This window comes from Myxine glutinosa, chromosome 12 (assembly GCF_964187855.1).
Source record: "Myxine glutinosa chromosome 12, kmMyxGlut1.1, whole genome shotgun sequence".
Classification (NCBI taxonomy): Eukaryota; Metazoa; Chordata; class Myxini; order Myxiniformes; family Myxinidae; genus Myxine; species Myxine glutinosa.
In genome coordinates this window covers 31,324,201-31,336,758 of record NC_136272.1, presented here as the reverse complement: position 1 = coordinate 31,336,758, position 12,558 = coordinate 31,324,201, and the positions used below count along the sequence as shown (strand labels likewise).

Sequence of the window (12,558 nt, the reverse complement as noted above, 5' to 3'; positions counted from 1 at the left end):
GCGAAGTCCCTAAAATAAGTTGTTGGCCTATGATGACCTCAAAAATAATTGGTGGTTGAATTCAGTGACCTGGTATGCAAATCCTCTTAAAATTTCAAGTCAATCAGAGGAAAATTAAGGATTTTAGAAATCTGGTCTATGTGGACCTTTTGGCCTATGTTGACATTTCGGCCTATGTTGACCTCAAAAATAGTTGGTGGTTGAATTGTGACCAGATATGCAAATCCTCTTAAAATTTCAAGTCAATCAGAGGAAAATTAAGGATTTTAGAAATCTGGTCTATGTGGACCTTTTGGCCTATGTTGACATTTCGGCCTATGCTGACCTCAAAAATACTTTGTGGTTGAATTCAGTGACCATATGTGCAAATCCTCTTAAAACTTCAAGTCAATCGGATGAAAAGTGAGGATTTTAGAAACTTGACTAAGCTGGTCACCTTTGGCCTATGTTGACCACAAAAACAATAGGCTTCTTGCTTATGACCAACTCTACCATTTGGTGAAGTTTCGTTAAGATCGGTTTAAAATTGTGACCTGTAGGCAAGTATAAGTCTCATACAAGTGGTTACCACCATTGATAATGACGATGAGGAATACCTGCACTACAACAACGACCCAATACACAAACAGGTCCAAATAAAATTGTCCAGAAAATGAAGAACACTTGAGCTGAGATCTCACTTCAAAACGTCAAATTCAGCAGTTGTCTTTAAACAAAAGCATTGCAAGCTTCTTTCCGGAAGTACAAATAAAATAAAGTTTGCTGCCACAGCCATTGGTAATCCAGGCCTAGCCTGGCCGAAAATAACCCTAAACTTGTCGGGTGTAAGATGCGGAAACAAACGGCTTTCTTTGACTTGAACAGCTCATCCAATCTGCAACTGCATAACGAAGTCCTCCCTCCACATAGTTCATTATATGTTCGCTTTAATGCAATTTAATGCAGTTTAATGCAATTTAAGGCAATTGGACTCCATCCGGTACGTTTTTCAATTTCATCTCCATCTGATCTTTGGTATACCTTGGCTTCTTCCAAAACCCTCTCTTGGTCACCAGTTTGTGATACCATATCACATTAGTTATTTATTATGACATGCTACAAACCGTTACCGGATCCAAAATAAGCCACATTTTAAAATTGCGCAAAATTTTACTTCAAGAGCCACTTCCTTAAACTTCCATGCCAATCCAATGGGAATGGATGAGGGGGAGTCCCACACTGACAAGAGGCACATGCAAAAAAAAAAAAAAAGTCAAGTGGTCATCTGCAGCAAGGACAACACAGCATCCCTTACCCAGAGGGCTTTGAGAACTCATTTTTTAGATGTTCCAAGTCCCGTCGCAGCAGCAAGCAGGCAGAGGTTCGACACTGCGGTAACCACGGTCCAAACGGTCCGGTCCAGCCTCCCAGCTGCCTTGGGAGGTGCTCTTTCACAGGATGAAATCCTGCAGAGAAAAAGAGAAAGGAACAAGTCAGGAGACGACGATGGTTCACGAGCGAGCGGTATTCAATAACAAAGGACGGACTATAACCCAAACAGGCCCGGATTGGGGGGTCGGGGGCCCACGTGGCAGGTGTCAGCAGATGCGGTGTACATGCCTATTTACAAAGGGCCCCAATGCGCTGCATGCGCAGGCCTTTAAGAGCCAGCTGTACGTAAGTGTGTGGTGCTGGCCTGGAAACGTCAAAACGAAGGTTACTGACCTTGAAATGAGATAGAAAATAATGTATAATCAGTTATGAGGTTAGTTAGCTACGCATTACCGAAAATTCGGTTCGAATCCGACAACTTTGAAAATTTGACCTTTGTGACCTTCAAAGGTCAAATATTCTGAAATTCGTTGGAAAACTTGTATTTCATGATGTATGTGATGATATAAGATCATGTACGACATTTCACCCCATCAGGAAGCGAACAATGTAATAAAACCATCATAAATCGACTTTTCTAAAATTTCGTGACCTTGTGACCTTGACCTTGGGGCGAAAATGAAAAATTGAGCTCCGTGGGGCTAGACACATGACATTGGCCTATTCAAATACCGAAACCCCTGTCAGATTCCACCAACTCCCTCGGAGAAGATGTAGCTTGAACTCAATTACCCCCTAAAAAGACATCTTTTTTCGGGTGGGGCTCCACCCACAATGGGCGCAATACGCCCACTCTAGGCATGACACAACCAGATCATGATATCAACCTCCCACCCAAGTTTCATCAAGATCGGATGACATCGGGTAGTTATGCTGCAGACAGACATACACACAGACACACACCCATGACGAATATAGTGGTCACTCTGTTTGATAACTCGTGAACCAAAAATAAGTCATGGTTCCTTCCTGGTGTGATAAACATTTTAAAGTCTGAAAAACAATTATTATATAACAGAATCAATAAATAAGATATCCAAGCATGCCGCCATATCCATTGAGATCACGGCGAGGTCACGTCTTTTCGAAGCTGTTCCATGCGCTCACGCTTTCGAATCTAAGTGATCTTTCTCAATTGTGTTTTTGTCGAGACTGTATCTATCTTTCGGTGTATGTACCTATAGCATATCTTTTGGAAAATTTTCGGTGCTAATTTTTCGTACATGTATACACAATCGTCGGTTAATGCGTATCGAGTATTCTGCGGCCTAGTACTCGTAGGCTTAGGCTACCGTACCGTCTCTGACCTTGTGGTTTTGTTTTTCTCTCAGCGAATCGTCGAATGCGCTGCAATTATTTTCGTTCTCTGTTTCGTCCCAGTCGTTCACCCCATACCTCCTTGTTTAATATCTCTACTCAAAAAAAAACAACCCCAAAAAAAGATTTCCTTCCCAGGTCTTATTCGTTTATTTGTTGTTCTTATTTGTTCGTTCGTTCTTCGTTCGCGAGCACGTGGTTAGAAATGTATAATCTCTCCCCTGAACAACTATTTTCTCATATATTATAACACCCTTTTCTTCTTTTCCTACAAAAGGATGCTTTCGTCTTGCTCACCAAATCTATTCATTCCAAAAAATAATAATAATACCATCTCTGACAGTTCCTCTTTTCTACATTCCCTAAACTATCCAGAACTCCACCCCTCCTTCAGTGTCCTCAAACGTATTTTTGACTCGAAGGTCTCAAACTCATTTTGCAAAAAATGTTCGTTTCCCATGAATCGTACACTTTTCAAAATCCAATCTCACCCCTCCCCTCCAAATCCTCCCCATCACCCATCCCTTTCAAATCTCCCCCCTTGCCCCTTCCCTCCCCTCCGTCCTAAACTCCCCCCACACCCCTCCCCTCCGAGACTCTCCCTCGCTCCTCCCCTCCTAGACTCCCCTCTCACCCCTCCTCCTCAAAGCATCCTCCCTGCTTCTTCCCCCTTCCAACTTTCTTCATCTCCCCCAACCTTCTGCCTCGCTCTTCCCCCTCCTCAAATAACACCTCACTGTGCCTCACCCAATCTCCATCAAACCTTTTGTCCGCCCCATTCTTCCCTTTCTCCAAGCTATTCTGAAATCTCTGAAATCTCTGACACACCTTCAACAGCTCTCCCTACCTCTTCCTCCTCTTCCACATCTTACCCTACCCCTCCCCCCCCCCTGTTCTGGACCCGATGCTCCCCCTTCCTCTTCATTAACGGTATGGACCTCAAACATCCGGGGCCTTCGTTCAAACCTGACTGATCTCTCCATACAGGTTGCTTCTGACAAACCAGATGTGATCTGCTTAACAGAAACTTTCCTCCTTCATGATGTCTCTGATGCCTTGGTATCTCTCCCAGGTTACTCCCTCCTCCGGTATGATAGACTGGCCTCGTCCTGGAGGTGGGGTTGCTATCTTTATAAAAAACTCTCTTCCTCACTCGCCCTCCACTGCCCTCTCTCCACCTCACCCCCAGGAATACCTTTGGCTACGGCTTCCCCTTCGCTCCCACCTTTTGTTCATATGTGTGTTGTACCGTCCACCAAACAGCGATGACTCCATCTACATCTCGCTGTCTGATAATATGGACCAACTTCTATCGACCCATCCCAACTCTCTCTTCCTCATATGTGGTGATTTCAATTGTCACCATGCCAGTTGGCTGGGTGTGGGTACCTCTCTCACCAGCCATGGTTCTTCAGCAAAGGACTTCTGCGACTCACTGGGACTGACACAATCTGTCAATTTCCCGACCCAGATCTCAGTCAACGGAGCATCTTCTCTTCTGGATTTGGTTATGACAAACTTCCCTGAAAATGTCTGCTGCTCTTCTTCTGCTCCAATCGGCTCATCTGATCATGTGCTTGTCAAAGTGGACATCTCTCTGACCATTCTCAGAGAGCCTCCTCAGCGTCGACTAGTCTGGCATTTCACTCAGGCCAACTGGCACGGTCTTCAAGCAGCCATCAATCATCTGGACTGGTCTCCCATCTCTACCGCCTCTGACATCAACTCATCCTGGGAATTCTTTCAAAGTAAATTGCTCTCTCTCATGCACAGATTTATCCCATCTCGTCTTCAGTTGTCATCCACTTCCTCCCGTCCATGGTACACGGAATCTTGTGGTGAGGCTGTTGCCCTGAAACAACTTGCTTTCGTCTCCTGGAAAGCAGATCCAACGGAAGGAAATCTCATTTCCTTTCACAAAGCCCGAAACAAGTGTGTGTCCACCCTCAGGAGAGCCAGGAAACAATATCTCACCGTTCTCAAGACCGAACTCTCTTATCTGTCTCCCTCTTCCAAATCCTGGTGGCGTCTGGTCAAATCTGTTTCTGGTGTTTGTTCCCCCTCCATCCCCTCCCTCACCTCAAACGGCTTAACGGCTGACTCCGCACGTGAAAAAGCTGAATGCCTCAACTCTGTGTTTGCCTCTAAATCTTGTGTCCCAAACCCATCCCTCTCTGTACCCACCGTACCCAGTTGCTCCTGGACTCTGTGTCCTTTCCTCCTGACAAGGTGGAAAAGTTTCTGTCAACCCTCGACTCTGATTCTGCAACTGGTCCTGACGGCATCAGCCCACGGGTCCTAAAATCATGTTCTTCCGCTCTTTCACTCCCTCTTTCTGTTCTCTTCACCCTCTCTTTTGCTCAAGGTCATCTGCCATCTGCTTGGAAATCAGCCAACATCACCGCTTTGCACAAAAAAGGTGCAAAAACAGATCCCAGCAACTACAGACCAATCAGCCTTCTCCCAATTATCAGCAAAGTCATGGAATCCATCATTGCTTCAGATATGAAATCTTTCCTCTTCTCCAATGGCTTGATCTCTGATCATCAATTTGGTTTCAGACCTGGTCACTCTACTCTGGACATGCTGCTTCTGCTTTCTCAACAATGGATGGAGGTCCTCAACGCCAAACAGGAAATTAGAGCTGTCTCCCTTGACATTTCACGTGCCTTCGATACGGTCTGGCACCCTGCTCTGCTCACCAAACTCTCCTCCTTTGGTATCCATGGAAATCTCCACGCATGGCTGGCGGACTTCCTCTCTGGTCGTAGTCAACGTGTGGCCCTGAATGGGTTTCTCTCATCTCCTCTTCCTGTTCAGGCTGGAGTTCCCCAAGGTAGTGTTCTGGGCCCTGTGCTTTTTCTGGTCTTCATCAATGATCTCTCTGACTCTCTTGAAAATCCTCTCTATCTCTTTGCTGACGACTCTACTCTCTGTCGCTCCATTCCTCATCCCTCAGATTGGCAGTCTGCAGCCTCCTCACTCTCTGCAGACCTGGACAAAATCACAGACTGGGCAAACAAATGGAACATGTCTTTCAATCCTGATAAATCTCACACTCTTACGATGTCTCTCCAAAAAGACCGACTGGAAAACCCTCCCATCCACTTTCTGAATAATCCTCTCCAAGAAGTTCTGTCACTCAAGCTTTTGGGTCTCACTATTTGCCATGATCTTTCCTGGGAAAACCACATTTCAAATCTGGCCTCCAAAGCCAGTCGCCGACTGGGCATCCTCCGTCGTGCGAAGTCCTTCCTTGGCACACCTGAGCTCCTCACCACATACAAGGCTTTCATCCGCAGCTCTATGGAATACTGCTCTCCCCTCTGGTCTGGTGCTCCTGCCTCACACCTAGCCCGTCTTCACGTTGTTGAAACCAAAGCGTTCAGAATCTTTGGAATCTCCCGCGATGAAGCTAACTCCAAGGGCCTTTCACTCACTCACCGCAGGCAGGTTGGTGGTCTTTCCGTCTTCTACTGACTCCTCTCTGGCCTTGCCCCCCCTAGCCCTCTCTGGGCTCTGCCCCCCAAATATTCCTACAGGTCGCACAAGATCTGCCTGCAACCCTCTTATAGTTAAACTGCCAAAATCAAGACTTTCTGCTCACCTTCACTCCTTCATTCCTCTTTTGTCCCGCCTCTGGAACAAACTCTCTCACTCTCTTCAATCCCACTCCAACCTCCAGGTCTTTAAAACAGCTGTTCACCACCATCTCTTATCCTCCCCCATCCAAATCCTTGATCTTTTCTACCTCCGCTAATTTCGGTCCCCTTGTGTTTTATACCTCTCCCCCCCCCCCCCCCCTCCCCATCCCACACCTCCTGCCCCCAAGCCCTCTCCCTCCCACACTTCTCCCTGCTCTCAAATGTTGTGGTTGTGTGCTTCCCCTTCTCTCCCCATCTTGTCTTCCACTCCCTCTTTTTGTATATTTTGTTTGTCTGGTTGATTTGTTTGTGAAATAAATCTTAGCTCTTTCACGAGCCTCGATTGAGTATACAAAAAAAAAAAAAAAAAATTGATTGGCAATCCTTTCATCGACCAACACCATTCTTCCAAAAGGCATGCGGATTGTCAATTTCAATGAGAACGCATGTCCTGGTGTGTTAGCCTTTAACACCTCATTTGGCCTCCCCACAAAATCCCACACCTCCCCTTCTCCACCATAACAGCCTCGATGTTTAATTGTAACAATGGCTACATCTTTTCATAGGTATCTACAACTCTGTTCCGACATATATATATATATATATATATATATATATATATATATATATATATATATATATATATATATATATATATGTATGTGCACAACACTGTTGTATGCAGTACGCATTCTCATATCTATATATATATATATATATATATATATATATATATATATATATATATATATATATATATATGTCTATTAATCTATATATCTATATAATCTATATATCTATATATCTATATAATCTATATATCTATATATCTATATAATCTATATATCTATATAATCTATATATCTATATATCTATATAATCTATATATCTATATATCTATATAATCTATATATCTATATATCTATATAATCTATATATCTATATATCTATAATCTATATATGTAGATCTATAGGTATAACTCTGTTCCGCTTCCTCATTGTGCACACTTTCGTCTTGATTGCATCACCTTCTACTCCAAAATGTTTACACCAATAGTCAAGATGTTTCTGGCATCACAAGCTCATGCACAAGTCACCGTGGCCATCTTCTATCAAACCAATCCATTGACTGAAGATGAGCAACGGCACCGGCGCAAGCTGGTGGTGCATTAAACGCCGAGATTGGCAGCAGTCGAACCGTTCATCAGTACATAGGTCGTACAACAGCAGGTGGTGATGCAAAATTTGGATTCATTCCATCGTTCTGTTTTTCAGATTTGGATCGCAGGTAAACCCCAAATAGTATTTTAGCATATCCTAGAGCTGGTTACAACACTGGACCAAAGTGCACTGAACGCATCGCTAAATAAAACGAGTTTCCTCTTTTCGACATGTCGAGGCACACCACCCGACACCATGCATTGACCACGTGGATGAAAGGCATGCCTCACCGTTGTGCACCTACGGTTTTGATTACACACACTTGGATCTCTCACTTTGCAAACAGCAGCTTTTACGTCACATACGTAGCAACGCAAGAACTGCAGGGCTATGTAGTATCTTTGTACCAGGTAGTTGCACACTTATTTTTACCTACGCCATCTGCGATGGACTGCGATGCACGGAGGTTATGTTTTCACCCCTGTCTGTTTATTTGTGTGCAGGATATCTCAAAAAATTGTGCATTGACTTGGATCAAATTTGGTGGACAGGCTGAGTTGTGACCACGACGAATGGATTCGATTTTGGTGAAGATCCGAATACAAGAATAGTTTACATTTTTTAACGCTTCTTCACCATCGAGAGATGGGACTAAAACAATATATGGTACAGCATAATATTTCAAAAATGTATTTGGCCTGATATGTTCTACTGGATCAGGCATTGCCTGGCTGAGGTATGCGATCTACCGAGTGCCCTTCTAGTCCAAACTTGTTTTTCCATTTAGTCACTAGTCTTCTCAAATTTCAATATACTCCACCTCCTTTGCAGCCTCCTTGTAAATAGCGATCAAAGCAGCCAAATGCTAGGATTTGTTCCAGCAACCAAAATTATTTTTATACCCGTCAAAGGTGTAAAGTTACCTTTCTGTGACACCTGTCAAAAGATGAGCTATGGAGAAAAACATGAATGAAAATCATAATATTGAGGCATGTCCTGATCTAACCTTTATAAGAAACTGCAGTACGCATTCTTTAAAGGTTACCTTTCTGTGATGACGTCGCAGATAATATAAATACGGCAAATTGCAGGTTTTCCTTACCATGAGGCATTTGCTTTAGCATCTTCATGCACACAGAATCACACCCAGGGAGAATATATTCATCACGTGCAAATATATGGTGGAATATTAGACTGGCCATTGTTTACCGTGGGAATTGTTGTATGCAGATGATCTGGTGTTGATTGCAAAAGTATGGATGGACTGAAGTAGAAGATGAACAAGTGGAAGGAATGTATGGAGACAAAAGGTCTGAAGGTGAATATCGGAAAAACGAAGGTGATGGCAAGTGGTAAAGCATGTGGTGAGGTGGAAAGAACTGGGAAGTGTCCGTGTGCTGTGTGCAGGAAGGGTGTCGGAGTGAACTCCATTCAATGTACAATGGGCGCTGAGTGGGTTCATCAAAAATGTAGTGGTTTGAGAGGGTCATTAACCAGTGTGGCAGCTACATTCAAGTGCAAGGTGTGCATAGAGGGAGCTGCAGATGGAGGAAATGTTGAGTTGGATCTTGGAGACGGCATGAAGCTGGAAGGTGTGAAAACATTTTGTTACCTCGGAGACATGCTGAATGGAGAAGGTGGATCAGACTCGGCAATGGTTGCTCGAGTGAGATGTGCATGGAAGAAGTTTCGGGAACTGAGTGGCGTGCTGACGAGGAGGGGAGTGTTGTTGAAGCTGAAGGGAAAGGTGTATGCTGCATGTGTGAGAAGTGGTATGATTTATGGGAGCGAGACATGGGTAATGAACGTAGAGCAGCAACGAAGGCTGGAAAGGGTGGAAATGCGAATGGTTCGGTGGATGTGTGGAGTATCGTTGAGAGAGAGGAAGACAAATGATGAATTGCGAAAGATGATGGGAATAGAGCCTGTGATGGATGCTGTGAAGAGAAACAGGTTGAGATAGGATGAAAGTGACTGGTTGAGAAGAGTGATGGAAATGAATGTAGAAGGAAGTAGAGGACGGGGAAGACCAAGAAAGACTTGGCTAAAGATGGTCGAAGAAGAAATGCGGGCAAGGGGGTTAACAAGGGGAGATGCAGAAAATAGGGCAAAATGGAGAACATCGTCATGGGGACCGCAAGGCTAACCCCTGCTCTTGCAAGGAAAATGGCCTTAAAATGCCTGTTGTATTAGACTGGCCACCCGCACGGCTCAATTTAGCAAGGCACCAAAAAAAGGTGCACACGTAAAAAAAAAAAATTTTTTAAAGTGCGACTTGCAACAAAGTGCTGCAAGCGTTTTAACAAACTACACCAGCATGGCAAAAACACAGCTGAAAAATATTATAAATGTGGTGGAAATTCCATTTTGAACAAATGATGTGGAAGACAAAGTGGAAACAAACGTTTTTTGGTTCTCACAAAAAGTCTCACAATACATTCACCTTTCCTTCTACCCCACAACTCTGCTCACCCATTGGTATTCCTTTAAAAATACTATCGAGCCCTAGACAGAAAGCAACCATCCACCCACACACCATGCCTCCCTCCCCCCCAAAAAACATCACCCACTCCACAGGGGGTCATTGTCACACCACGGGCAGTGCATCACTGAGCAGCTTTTTGGTTCATGCCAAGACCACAGTGAACGATGGAGCAACAACAGCACAAATGGAAGAGCAGGCAGGCAAGCACAGCTGTCTTGAGCATGCAGTGCCAAACGAAGGAGGGAAGAAAACAAGCACAGGAATGGCGCACCACTTCACTGTGGGGCCAGCGCGAGTCACAAGACCACAAGGCGATGGGACTGGGGGTGGCGGAGGTGGAGGGGAGGAGAAGGGAGGGAGAGGGTGTTGTGCGTTTTACTCAATGCTTTGGGTTAACGATGAAAATCACGAGTTGGACGATGAATACTGTATATGCAAATCAACTGGATGTTGTCATTAAATAAAATAACTACTTGTAAGCAGTTTTCAATATCCAAAGACAGCGAAAGCGAGCGAGCAAGAGAGAGATCCATGCAGATTTTATCACGACCACATTGCCACACAGACTTCCTGAAAATGTCAACTGCATTACCAACTCGAATGCAACTTTGAATACTGTTCCCCCCTCTGGGCTGGTGCTCCTGCCTCACACCTGGCTCGTCTTCACGCTGTTGAAACCAAAGCTTTCAGAATCGTTGGAATCTCCCGCGATGAAGCTAACTCCGAGGGCCTTTCACTTACTCACCGCAGGCAGGTTGGTGGTCTTTCTGTCTTCTACCGACTCCTCTCCGGGCTAGCTCCCCCAGCTCTCTCTGTGCTCTGTCCCCCAAATATTCCTACAGGTCACACAAGATCTGCCAGCAACCCTCTTCTGGTTAAACTGCCAAAATCAAGACTCTCTGCTCACCTTCACTCCTTCATTCCTCTTTTCTCCCCCCTCTGGAACAAACTCCCTCACTCTCTTCAATCCCACTCCTCCCTCCAGGTCTCTAAAACAGCTGTCCACCATCATCTCTTATCTTCCCCCATCCAAAACCTTGATCTTTTCTACCCCCGCTAATTTCACCCCAAATCCACCTTTTTGAAATACCAACTTCTTTCCTGGAAGTCCTTGTGTTTTATACTTCTCCCCCCCTCCCCCCCCCCCTTTCCCACGCCTCCTCCCCCCCTCCCCCCCCCTTTCCCACGCCTCCTCCCCCCAAGCCCTCTCCCTCCCACAGATCTCGCAATGTCCCTGCTCTCAAATGTTGTTTGTGCTTCCCCTTCTCTCCCCATCTTGTCTACCGCTCCCCTTATATGTTTTGTGTGCCCGTTTGATTTTTTTTTGTGTGATAAATGTTAGCTCTTTCACGAGTCTCGATCCTGTATACAAAAAAAGAACAAAAAAAAAACAACTCAGGATGCAAAAAGGAATATTTAAAATACAAAATAAAAAAAATACACTCCAATGTCTCGAAATCTTTCCTCACAGTGGCAGTAGATTCAAGTGCAAGTTAATTCTCTGGCCAGGCACGTAGCAGGCAGGCTGCGTACACATAGACATGATCGCACATTTCTGACTCAGATGGCCTAATTTGCTATTCTGCGGCAGCGAGTTCCGGAGATGGCATGGTTGTTCGCTCAATGAACCAAGACTGAAAAACACTGCCCAAACTTTCAAGGATAGACCAGTTAATGGGCAATGCCATGCAGTGGAAATCCGCTTGCCATTCCTTCCACACCTCTCCTCTTTCACTCGCCTTTGATCTTTCCATTATGGGAGTGTATCCGCAAAGGCAACTACATCAGAGGTAGCAAGACGGTCTTGGTATGAAAAGGTCATGTTCCAAAACTCTATTTGGTATTCACCACAGATTTGGAACACAATGATAAAGGTGAAAACTTCAATAACGATTACGTCTACGAGGGTCGTTCAAAGTTGACATAGACTTCTAATTGCAGAAAAATCAAGTTACAAAGGTGTTGGTGAAACTCAACCTATTTCTCCCTGCTCTATGCATATGCACGCATGCACACATGTCCCATTGTGGGAGCATCTTTGATGGCATTTGCATAGACATCTTTGGGATGATTAAGCAGCCATTTCAAAACGGGTGCTTTCACGGCATCGGACGTAAAGTTGTTGCTACCCAGGTGTTCTTCAAGTGGTGCAAATAAATGGCAATACCAGAGCGAAGTCGCAAATCCCCACGCTTCCCCACTAAAGCAAAGTAGAAAGATGGCAAAAAAGTTCACCAATATTATATAGAGTTAAAAAAAAAAAATCCATTTTTATCCTCAAGTCCCCAGGCCCTTGGGGCATGAACCGGGGCTCAAATCCCCAAAAAATCGTTACATATTTCATGCAACCCCAATGTTGATTGCAAATACTGTACAAAGTTTCATTTTTTTTAGGTAGTAGGTTGTAGACAGCAACCGCTCAGGGTAGTACTACTGTTCTGACTTAGGAGCGTTAAAGTGGTGCCCGGAACCATCTTACACTCTCCATGTCAGGATTTCTGGTGTTACTTTCTGTCTCACTCAAACTTTAGCTACCTTTCTGTGTTTCTTTTGTAGCTTCAATCTTTCTTTCAAACATAC

The 12,558-nt window shown here is 44.5% G+C and overlaps 1 protein-coding gene across 2 annotated transcripts in view; it reads right to left on the bottom strand.

Moving 5' to 3' along the window:
• The window catches only part of LOC137437993 (histone deacetylase 4), a 269,336-nt gene that overhangs the window by 221,542 nt on the left and 35,236 nt on the right, over positions 1-12,558 (bottom strand). For both annotated transcript variants that reach the window (XM_068132830.2, XM_068132831.2), the window contains one exon: positions 1,295-1,445. In XM_068132830.2, coding sequence (XP_067988931.2) covers positions 1,295-1,316 — 22 coding nt within the window. In that variant the 5' untranslated portion in view covers positions 1,317-1,445. The remainder of the gene's footprint in view (positions 1-1,294; positions 1,446-12,558) is intronic.